At 45.0% G+C, this 12545-nt stretch overlaps 1 protein-coding gene across 1 annotated transcript in view; it reads left to right on the forward strand.

The window, feature by feature from the left end:
• The window catches only part of LOC141108382 (uncharacterized), a 73123-nt gene extending 60600 nt beyond the window's left edge, over positions 1–12523 (forward strand). Inside the window, exons 14-17 of the mRNA XM_073599946.1 lie at positions 3155–3234; positions 3316–3495; positions 5232–5310; positions 8388–12523. Coding sequence (XP_073456047.1) covers positions 3155–3234; positions 3316–3495; positions 5232–5310; positions 8388–8514 — 466 coding nt within the window. The 3' untranslated portion in view covers positions 8515–12523. The remainder of the gene's footprint in view (positions 1–3154; positions 3235–3315; positions 3496–5231; positions 5311–8387) is intronic.
• The last annotated feature ends 22 nt before the right edge of the window (positions 12524–12545 follow it).

Here is a 12545-nt window from a genome sequence, read left to right on the forward strand (position 1 = left end):
ACAAAAACGAGCTGTAAACCCATGCAGCGTGGACACAGCCCCACTGCATGGGAAAATAAATATTTTGCCCGGAGTTCTTCTTTAAGTCAGCAGGTAAAAGGTCACGTTTAAGTCTGATAGTTATTGGCTGAATTCATATGTAGCACACTAACAATCCGGAAGATGATATATGAGGTCAGGCAGTGAACAGGGAGGCAAATGTTTACTTTCAGTTGACATATCAACCCCATGTGCAGGGCATAGGGGCAAACATAAAACTTTGCTAAGAATGCACAGTTATGATAATTTTAATTGATTCTAAAGGAAACATGTTATACTTACCTGCTCTGTGCAATGGTTTTACACAGAACAGCCCCGATCCTTTTATTTTTGGGTCCCCACTGGCGGCCCTGGCTCCTCCCACCTGCTGAGTGCCCCCCATAGCTGTGCTCTGTGTGTCCATTCACACACAGAGCGTGGCTCGGCCCTGACCCCTGCTCTCTCCTCATTGGCTCACTGGCTGCGATTGACAGCAGCAGGAGCCAATGGTTCCCACTGCTGTGTCAGCCAATGCGAAGAGAGGGACTGCTCTCATGCACATCGCTGAAACAAGATGGGGCTCAGGAAACTGGGGGGGGGGGGGGGTTGCTGCACTCAGAAGGTGTTTTTTTTTTAGTGTGGCACTTTTCATCTGCTATTGTTTTCAATTGCCAGCACAATGGACATTTATTATTTTATTATTTAATATGTTTGATATTATGCACGTTTTGCACTAAGTAATTCAAACAATTTATTTATATGTGTCATATCACACTGGTTACTTTAATATAGTGTGGCAGCTGTTATTGTTTAATTTGCCAGAACAATGGACATTTTATATAATATATGTTATTATGTTTAATAACATGCACGGTTTGCAATAAGATATTCATGCATTTTATATGTGTCATATCACATTGGTAATCTTAATATAGCGCTGCATTTTATTTGTTTTTATACATTTATGCACTTATGAGATTGTGATCAGTGCCAGCAGCTGTATCAATTAAGAAGGTTCTGAGTCATTAGTTGGGTTTGCTCGCAAGCTTATTCAGTTTATTACCATCACTTGAATGCTGCCCACTGCCCAAGTCTAACATCAGCCTGTTCTGCCAAGGTAAACAAATTGGGGGTGGAACCCTTCTTCAAAAGAACATGGTGCCACAGCCCCCTGAATTTTGGTGCATGTGAATACGCACTTCTCAGCCGATGCATGAGGGTGTCATTAACAATGAATGGCACTTCTGTCTATCTGCTAAAGGGCAGCATGTTTCTGTGCTGTCAGGAAAGCGATTTTGCATGTATTCCCGACACACACAACTGTGAACGCAGGCTAAATGTCTCAGTTACATTGGTGGCACTGTCAGTGTAAATCTTCTCATAACACTGGGGCTTGGTGTAAAATCCTTTCATTCACACTAGTGGCCAGTGTGAAGGTCCCCCTTACATTGGTGGTCAGTGTAAATCCCTCTTTACATTCGTGGTTACTGTGAATGCTCCTATTGTAAATCCCCATTACATTGGTGGCCAGTGTAGAAACTCCTCTTTATATTGGTAATCGTTAAAAAAATCCAAACTTGCATTTGTTGTCAGTTTTGAATCCTCCCTTACATTGGTGGTCCATGAAGAAGCCCCTTTTAAATTGGTGGTGAGTGTAAATCCCCCTTACATTGGTGGCCAGTGTAGAAATCCCCCTTTATTGGCTGTTGATGTAAAATCCCCTATTACATTGGTTGTCAGTGTAAATTCTTCATAACATTGGTGATCAGTGTACATTTCCCTTTACATTGGTGATAAATGCAGAATTGCCCTTACACTGGTGGTCATTGTATATCCCTCTTTACATTGGTGGTCAGTGTAAATCCTCCCTAACATTGGTGGTCGGTGTAGAAGTGTCACCTTACATTGGTGGTCAGTACAAATCTCCTCGACAATGGTTGTCAGTGTAAATTCCTCCTTACATGGGGGTTATTATATAATTCCCCCTTACACTGGTGGTTGGTGTAAATCCTCTTATTACATTGGTGTCAGTGTTGACATCCCTCTTTTCTATTGGTGGGTGGCGTAAAATCCTCTGTTACATGGTGTTGAATTCAAATTCCCCCTCACATTGATGGTCAGTGTAAATCCCCCCATTGGTAAATTCCCCATTACATTGGTAGAATCCCCCACTTTATACTTCCCAAAGATTGCTAGCTTTGCTCTACATGATTCAGAATTTGTCACGGTGTACTGCCTCCTAATCCCATCCCCCCACCACTGCCACTGATCCCATAAACTCCCCAGCATTGCCACTGATTCCCCCCCCCCCCCCCCAGCATTGCCACTGATCCCAGAGTCCTAGGATCCCTAGGAGTTTTCTGTCTATTGGTGGGTCTCCTCACCTACCCAGTCCATGGTGTACAGGCAGTGAGGAGATGATGTGCTGTAACCTTTAGCAACCAATTAGTGAGCAATAATGCTGTGCACTAACCTCTTGCAACCAAACATTGAGCGGTAAGGATATGCAGTAACCTCTAAGAACCAATCAGTGAGCAGTAATAATGTGCAGTAACCTCTAGCAACCAATTAGTGAGTGGTATAGATGTCCAGTAACCTCTAGCAACCAATCAACAAGCAGAAGTCTTGTGCTGTAACCTCTAGCAAATAATCAGTGAGCCATAACGTGTGCTGTAACCTCTAGCAGCCAGTCAGTGAGCGGTAATGATACACTGCAACTTCTGGCAACCAATCGCAATTGCTGCTTGATCTGATTCAGTAAACTGATTTTGAGTCTCACTGCTATTTATTGCATGTCTCAAAGCATGTGGAGAGCGAAATTGCATGGAAGAGGGGGCCCAAGTAAATGTTTGCCCAGGGTCCAGTCCATATTAAAGACGGCCCTGACCTTAATGCATAGAATGCCTTGAGCCCTTAGAACCGCTTATAGCGTGCATATTTAACTTCCTTTGTGACTGGTCCTCTTTATAAGTCCAGTCAGTGAAACATTCATTTAAAGGCCTGTCATGAAAACTAGTATTGTAGGGTTATTTGCATTAAAAAGTATACTATGCAACAATAGCAGAATCTATATCAGCTTGTCTCTCTGATTTAAGTACACTTTAACGCTTAATGACTTTGCATATCTAACACACAGTCTCAGCCCAGATTGCTCAAGGACCACGGACAGAGAGAGAAGTTCTAGAGGCTCCAAAAATGCATTGCAACCAGTAAGAGGTGAGATGGTCACAAAACCTGGATGTATACTGTGCACAGAAATTGGCTTATTCAGTAAGACATCTCTCTTAACCTTGGCAGATCCTATAGTCAGGTACAGACACAGGATCCAGAAGGTCAACGTTTGGGACCTCAGTGGAGAAAGTGGAAAGTTTTGTAGCTTTTCTAGCAAGTGTCCTCTGATCTCTGATGAGGAATCACACTTATCTCCCACTTCCAAGAATATGCAACAAAGAGATAAATTCCTGTCACATGCTGAAGGTAAGATAATAATATACGGCTAATCCATGCTCTGTGGTGGCAGATATTGTACTGGCAATGCTAGATATCATGCCCAGCCCCATGGATGGCAACTATATTGTCATAATCTTGTGATGTCTCTAGTGAAGGAAAAAGATGCATTCTCCAGAATCTCATTGGTCTTTAGTACGTTTATATGCTGCATTCTCTAGAACAGGCTTTCTCAACCAGGGTTCTAGAGCAGTGGTCTCCAAACTGCGGCCGGGGGCCGGATGTGGCCCTTTGCTTACCTTTATCTGGCCCTTGGGGCACTTTTCCTCCCACTGACATAAACAATGGGGCATAATTCCTGTTATTGACATCAACAACGAGGCATTATTTCTCCCATTAACACCAAGAATGGGGCAATATTCCTCCCACTGACACCAATGATGTGGTACTATTCTTCCCACTGACATCAAAAATGGTGCACTATTCCCCCCTAATGCCAGGACAATTTCAACTTCCAATGTCCACAGTCTGGCCCCTCTAAAGTCTGAAGGACGGTAAACTGGCCCTTTGTTTAGAAAATTTTGGAAACCCCTGCTCTAGAGGTTGCTAGGAGTTCCTGGAGCAATGAGTAATTTCTGCCTCTCAGATAAGTTCCTGCTGACACCACTGATCTATTTAGCTATCTGTAAGGGGGCAATTCTTCCCAATGACCACAAATGTAATGAGCATTCTTCTCCCTGACCATCACACTAATGTATCATGAGTTGTAGATACAGTGGAACCTTGGATTACAAGCATAATCCATTCCAGGAGAATGCTTGTAATCCAAAGCCCTCACATATAAAAGCGAGTTTCCCCATAGAAGTCAATGGAAACAAAGATAATTCCTTCCATATTGACTTCTATTGCATGCAATACCGCATGTGGCCAGAGGTGGAGGGGCACTGGAGACCCTCTGAAATACTCGGGGACAGCTCGACTGAACTTGGAAAGCCTCGGAAACACTCGGGATTAGAGTTGTTCCAAGTGATTCCGAACAGCTCCAAAACGTTCCGAGTGTCACCGGCACCCCTGCACCTCTGGCCAAATGCAGTACTGCCCACCCCATTAGATTGAATTCTGCTCATTTTGCGAGACAACACTCGCAAACCGAGTCAGAATTAAAAAAAAAAAAGTTACTCGTCTTTCAAAACGATTGTTAACCGCGTTACTCGTAAACCAAGGTTTCACTGTATAGTAATTATAGTAGGGGTTTGGGACCGGGAAGTTATTTCAAGGGTTCCTCTGTGTTAAAAAGGTTGAGAAAGGCTGCTCTAGAAATGGTCAAAGTATAGACATAAAGAAAACCTGTAGTTACTATTATCTTCTGAAAATGCCACTTGCATTTAATAGTAGGCACCTGCATCAGTTTTCCTTTTTTGTAGTTCACCCCTGGAGCTCCAAACATCCGAGTGCACTGATATGTAAAATGCCACCTGTTCCAGTGGTCTTCCACCTCCTGTGCCCCACTGTTGGCCCATCATTGTGATAGGAGGCCATTAGTGAGGCATGACAGGTGGGCTGTGACCACAGCTAGCTGCTATCTGCACATCAGGTGTTTAGGACTTCCTGGGTACCCGACATGAAAAGGAAACAGATGTACAGGCACCTGTACTTCAATGCAAATGGCAGTCCCTAGTCTTCTCTACATACTCTCTCTTCACAGAATAAGAACATTGAGTTAAAAAGAAAACAGTAATTTAGCTAGAAGTTCTTCTTGTCCACAGGGATTCGGGAGAGCAGACACCACCCAGTGCTGTCACTGCAGAGTTTAAAGAACTCAGGAGGGAAATCTGTACAACACAGGTATAAACACATTTAGCAACAATGTTTTGTTTGTAATAGAATTGCATAATCATTCTGCGATTTGCAATGACTCGTAGCAAGCTTATAAATAGAGTTACAAAAATGTACCCAAACTTCTGGTCACTTGCCAGCCATGGCAGTAAGTTACATGGGTGACATCAAAGGGCGGTGTTCAGTCAGTAGCTCTGCCTGCACATAGCTCTAGTACCCCAGCACTGTTTGCATCCCCCCTACCATAGTTCCTCTCCATTGGTGGCAGCTAAAGAGGCTGGATCAACGGCAGGAAAGCATATAGTATCTTTGCATTGAAGCATAAGACCACCGCTCACCATATCCGATCCTGGTATGGATGTGTACATGTGAAAGTTTCTGTCAAAGCCACTCCTCAGGCCATGCCCGTTGACATGTTTCACTCCGCCCACCGGGGGACCCCTATGGAATGGCTCGAGGAATGGCTTTCACATATACACATCCATACTAGGATCAGCTATGGTGAGCGGTGGTCTTATGCTTCAATGTTCATTGCTCACTGGATGAGTTTTTCTTACAATGGCATCGCTACTAGGGATTGACCGATTATCGGGAAGACCGATTATCGGCGGCCGATATCAGCATTTTCTGAAAAATCGGTATCGGTCTCAAACTAGACCGATATTACCGATATTGCTTCAAGTGGTTTTACCGGGGCGATGCCTGCAGCTGCAGGCATCTCCCCGGTATAGTTGTTTAGAGCGGACGGTCAGCTTGATTGTAATAACAACCGATGCGGCTCAGCAGCCGCTTGGTTGTTATTACAAGCAGAAGGGACATCCCGCCCCTCCTGTCCCACTGGGAGGCCCGAGCAACCAGCCGGCATGTCTGCTGGCTGGCCGAAGATCCGAACAAAGCCGATGCTTCATTCGGGTCTCGGATCTAGTAATCATGACATCACTTCCCGGATTACCGGCATCTTAAAGATGCCAGAGCGGCACCACCAAGCACTTATGGTCTTATTGGTAGCTTTACATAGTACATTATCTATATGGAGGCTACTATGGCTGACCTCTCTTTGAAAATGCTAGTGGCCTGGCTGTCTCATGCTTCAGTACAGGGGTAGGCAACCTTTTGAGCACAGTGTGGCGAAAAATGTTTTCAAAGAAATTGAGCGTGTCGATTTTATAACAAAAAAATGTCAACTTCACACTCTCAATCACGAAAAGAAGGATTTTTTATAAAGTAAATGCTGTAAACTACTTTAGTAGTGAGATATTAACATCCTGCACTCTCACGCCTCAGATCAGCCCCAATTCATGCACCTTCACACCTCAGATCAATTCCCCCCTGCACATTTGCCCCACCACTGTAACCCCCCTGCACATCTGCCCCACCACTGTAACCCCCCCCCCCCCCCCTGTACATCAGCCCCACCACTGTAACTCCCCCTGCACATCAGCCCCACCACTGTACATCTGCCCCACCACTGTACTACCCTGCTCATCTGCCCCACCACTTGTAATACCCTGCACATCTGCCCCACCTCTGTACCCCCATGCTCATCTGTCCCACCACTGTAACCCCCTGTACATCTGCCCCACCACTGTACTACCCTGCTCTTCTGTCCCACCACTGTAACCCCCTGTACATCTGCCCCACCACTGTACTACCCTGCTCATCTGCCCCACCACTGTACCTCCATGCACATCTGCTCCACCACTGAACCATCTTCCCATCTGTCCTAATACTGAACTTATCTGCTCATGTGCCCCACCACTGTACCTCCATGCACATCTGCTCCACCACTGTACCTCCATGCACATCTGCTCCACCACTGAACCATATTCCCATCTGTCCTAATACTGAACTTATCTGCTCATGTGCCCCAGCACTGTAACCCCCTTTCTCACCTGCCCCACGACTGTACCTCCTGCACATCTGTCCCACCTCTGTTCCCCCTGCTCTTCTGTCCCACCACTGTAACCCCCTGCTCATGTGTTCCACCAATGTACCTCCTTTCTCCTCTGCACCCGTCTGCACATCTGCCCCACCTCTGTACCCCCTGCTCCTCTGCCCAACCGCTGTAACCCCCTGCTCATCTGTTCCACCAATGTACCTCCTTTCTCATCTGGCCCAACACTGAACTCCCCCTGCTCATCTGTCCCACCACTGTAACCCCCTGCTTTTCTGTCCCAGCGCTGAACCCCTTCTCATCTCTCCCATGACTGTACCTCCTGAACATCTACCCCACCACTGTACCCCCTTGCTCTTCTGTCCCACCACTGCAACCCCCCTACTCATCTGCCCCATCAATGTACCCCTTTTCTCATCCGCCCCACCACTGTACCTTCCTGCACATCTGCTCCACCACCGTATCCCCATGCTCTTCTGTCTCACTACTGAATCACCACCTCATCTGTCCTAACACTGAACCCATCTGCTCATCTGCTCCACCACTGTAACCCGCTTTCTCATCTGCCCCACCACTGTAACCCGCTTTCTCATCTGCCCCACCATTGTAGCTTCTGCACATCTGTCTCACCTCTGTACCCCCTGCTCTTCTGCCCTACCTCTGTTCCCCCTGCTCTCCTGCCCCACCACTGTAACTCCCTGCTCATCTGTTCCACCAATACACCTCATTTCACATCTGCCCCACTGCTCTACCCCCCTGCTCTACCCCCCTGCTCATCTGGAGTTGGGTGCCGGCAAAAGAGGCTTCGAGTGCCGCTTGCGTCACCAGTGCCGGGGGTTGCCTACCCCTGCGTCAGTACATTGTGTCACCAACCTAGAACAAGCATGCAGCAAGCAAATTCAGAGTGAGCGTAGAAATCTGGGTCACTTAAAGGAAACATGTATGGAGAAAATATGAATGCTACCATTACACAAGTCCACTTTTGAAAATTTTACACGGCTGGCTGTTATGTTGATTTGAAAGACTTGGACTTTTGAACAATTAAGCAGATGAGTAGTTTCAGGCCAGGCAAAGAGCATTTTCAGAAAGAAACCAGCAATGGCAGCCTACATATTCCTCAGGTCATTCCTTTTGTGAATGAGAAATAGAGGGGACATATCACACATCATTGTTTTTGTTCTGCCTCTTCCAGGAGGAAAGGATCGCTATCAGAAAGCCTTCACAAGGACATACAAGCAATTATTGGAGAATCTGGGGTGACATTCCGACTCCCTCCTCCCCCCGGTATTGTTCCGCAGAGAGTTCGTCCTCACCACTAATTACAGGGGGACTTTCCTTTCTTTGGATGGATATCAGAATGACTCTTATCCGAAAGCCACAGGGCCTCCTCTGAGTTAGGACTTTGCACCTATAATTTTATCATAACTTAAAACCCACACTACCGGGAATAAGCCACCTTCCCGGTCACCAATGGAAAAAAGATCGATGTGTCATTCTGAACATGCTGAAAGGGTAAATCGGTAACTGGCGCCACTAACTGTCCCACCCTATCATTACAGAAACAAAGGCCGGGTAGTTTTACAGGAATTAATAACTTTTTATTCTTACAATCCTTATAATTACCAGCAGGCTATAAAATGTAAATCCGTAAGGCATCCCGGATTACGAAATATTTTTTTTTTTCATTTAAAGGCAAAGAAGTGTATTTTCAGTGAGTATGTATTTTAACCGCTTCAGCCCCGGAAGAATTTACCCCCTTCCTGACCAGAGCGTTTTTTGCGATTCGGCACTGCGTCGCTTTAACTGACAATTGCGCAGTCGTGCGACGTTGTACCCAAACAAAATTGACATTCTTTTTTTCCCCACAAATAGAGCTTTCTTTTGGTGGTATTTGATCGCCTCTTTATTTTTTGCTCTATAAACAAAAAAAGAGCGACAATTTTGAAAAAAACACAATATTTTGTAATTTTTTGCTATAATAAATATCCCCATTTTTTTTTTTAAAAAAAGCAAATTTTTTCTTAGTTTAAGCCGATATGTATTCTTCTACATATGTTCGGTAAAAAAAATCGCAATAAGCGTATATTGATTAGTTTGCGCAAAAGTTATAGCGTCTACAAAATAGGGGATAGATTTATAGCATTTTTATTATTTTTTTTTTTTTTTACTAGTAATGGCGGCGATCTGTGATTTTTATCGTGACTGCGACATTATGGCGGGCACATCGGACAATTTTGACACATTTTTGGAACCATTGGCATTAATACAGCGATCAGTGCGATTAACAATGCATTGATTACTGTAAAAATGTCACTGGCAATGAAGGGGTTAACACTAGGGGGCGCTCGAGGGGTTAACTGTGTTCCCTGGGGGGTGATTCTAACTGTAGGGGGAGGGGACTGACTGGAGGAAGTGACGGATCATGGTTCCTAGCTAATAGGAACACACGATCTGTCACTCCTGTCAGAACAGAACAGGGAAGTGTGTGTTTACACACACTCGTCCCTGTTCTGTGCCTCCTGCTCACGATTGCTCGTGGCAGGTCATCGCGACCGTCAGCCACGAGCATGAGCAACCCCGCTGTGCAGCGCGCGCCTGCTATCCAGACCCCGCGAGCCAACGTATAGCTACGTGGTTTCACGCAGGGGAGCCAACCTGCCGCAGTATAACTGCGGTGGCTGGTCCGGAAGCGGTTAATTATTAATCTGAAGGCATCTTTTTAAAAAGAGATTAACATTTGCATTTTTACTTATTTTCATAGCAATGTTTTATTTACAGCGGATGTAAACAAATACATATACCCAGTGAAGTGACTGGCCTCAGGTGATACACAGAGATGAAACAAATCTTCCTACATAAGTTGTACCTGTTTATCTGTAGTCTTCTCTTCTCAACATCTGTTCAAAGTCCAGAAATTGTAAAACTTGTCTGAGCTGTCAGAATAAAGGTGGGTAGAGAGCTGAAGTAACACTCTGCTGGGCTCAGTGAGGAGAGCTTTGTCATTGGAGGAAAGAGACTCACACACCCCCCTCCACAAAGGAACAGAGCTGAGGCTGTCAATCAGCTGGAGATCCCTCTCCTATCTTCTCTTGCTGTCAGGAAAACTTATCAGAAGTGATTCATGCCGATAGCTGAAAAACAACGAGGCAGACAAAAATGACACTTATGTACACACGGGCGGACTTTCTGGAATCAAAGGTCCGACGGTCTTTCCAACGCACTTTTGACGGACTTCCGACAGACTTTTGAACGAACGAACTTGGCTACACACGATCACACCAAAGTCCGTGATGACGTACGACCGGACTAAAATAAGAAAGTTGATAGCCAGTAGCCAATAGCTGCCCTAGCGTCGGTTTTCGTCCGTCGGACTAGCATACAGACGAACGGATATTTCGACCGGACTCGAATCTGTCGGAAGGATTTGAAACATGTTCCAAATCTAAAGTCCGTCTGATTTTCGACCAGAAAGGTCCGTCGGAAGTCCGATGAAGCCCACACACGGTCGGATTGTCCGACGGATTCATTCCGGCGGACGAGTTCGGTCGAAAAGTCCGCCCGTGTGTACACGGCATTAGGGCACTGAGGCTGGGGGGTGGGGGCGTCGGTAGTAAAGCGACGCTTTTTTTAGCGGCTCTTTACCGTCGTTTCAGCTGCGCTTTTCGGGCGCAAGCAGGGCGCTTTTAACCCGCGCTAGCGGCCGAAGAAGGGGTTAATACTGCCCATGTAGCGCTGCTGTAGGCACTTCGGCGGCGCTGCCCATTGATTTCACCGCTCCTAAAGCGCCTAAAGCGAGATAAGTACATACTATAGAAGCATATGTTTTGTACATAATTCATGTCTGAGGTTTACAACCACTTTAATAATTTGCATGTTCTGTTCCTGTGTATTGTCTGTATGTCAGACAGCAAAGTTAAAATTCCTGCTGCACAGCTCCGCAGATAAACTGATTACAGGATTAGCCTTTTATAGGTTGTATTACTTTGTTTTCAGCACAGTACTTGTGAGAAACAAATAAACTCCTATCTATATTTTTAATGAAAAAACTGTATATGGAAGCAGTTACTTTAAGCGTTATTTATATTAAAGTTATCACATTAAAGTATAACTACTGTAACTGAGAGTCATTCACTTTCTATAGAATGGTTAAACAAAACTAAACCCTTCTATTATCTGCCAAGGAAAGTGCCATCCTAGCCTTTGTTTAGATCTGCAGCTGCCATGGTGCTACACACATGACCAGCTATGACACCAGCCATTCAATGATTTGAAAGTTCAGTCCAGAGCTGACATAAGCACGCTGGCAACTTTGACAGTTACCACCAGAGGCATGCCTGGAATGTAGCAGAACCAACAGGAGTTTTCCTTCGTGAAACAGTTTAACCACTTAAGGACCTGAAGGATTTGCCCCCTTAATGACCAGGCCATTTTTTTGCGATTCGGCACTGCGTTGCTTTAACTGACAATTGCATGGATATTTTTCCCACAAATAGAGCTTTCTTTTGGTGGTATTTGATCACCCCTGCGGTTTTTATTTTTTGAGCTATAAACAAACAAAGAGCGCCAATTTAAAAAAAATAAAAAAATAAAATAAAAATTTCGTTTTACTTTTTGTTATAATACATATCCAAAAATATATATAAAAAAAACACATTTATTCATCAGTTTAGGCCGATATATATTCTTCCACATAATTTGGTAAAAAAAAAAAATCGCAATAGGCGTACATTGATTGGGTTGCGCCAAAGTTATCACGTCTACAAACTATGGGATAGATTTAGGGACTTTTATTTCTTTATATTGTTTTTACTAGTAATGGCGGCGATCTGCGATTTTTAGCGTGACTGCGACATTGCGGATCCGCTTGTTTACACTGGTGGATCCCCATTCTGCCTCTGTACTAGGTGATCGCGGGTCGCCGGCGGACATCAAGGCGCCCAACCCAGGGGCACGCTCCCACAACGTGAGCGAGAGCGCGTGCCCGCAACTGCACCAGCCGCCGTAGTGGTACAGGGATTTTGCGCAGCGATGCCAACCTGCCGCTGTATAAGTATGTGAGCTGGTCGGCAAGTGGTTAATCAATGGGTTTACTTCCACTTCACGAATTAGTAACTGTCAGCATTTTATGGATGTACTCCCATTGCATAGATTCCACATAAGAAACTTACTATTTATGTAGCAGGGAAGGGTTAGAATCTCAGGTGTTTGTGAAAGTCTTTGTTTCCTTTGGAAAAACTCACTTCCTGTCTCTGGTGGTGTTTTTTGGGAATAGAAAGGGAGGAGGATTCTTTCCAAAGAAGACGTAGCCAGCAAAGGAAGAATCGCCCCAAAATCTGAAACAGGATTCCTA

The sequence above is a fragment of the Aquarana catesbeiana genome, linkage group LG09 (genome assembly GCF_042186555.1).
Source record: "Aquarana catesbeiana isolate 2022-GZ linkage group LG09, ASM4218655v1, whole genome shotgun sequence".
NCBI lineage: Eukaryota > Metazoa > Chordata > Amphibia > Anura > Ranidae > Aquarana > Aquarana catesbeiana.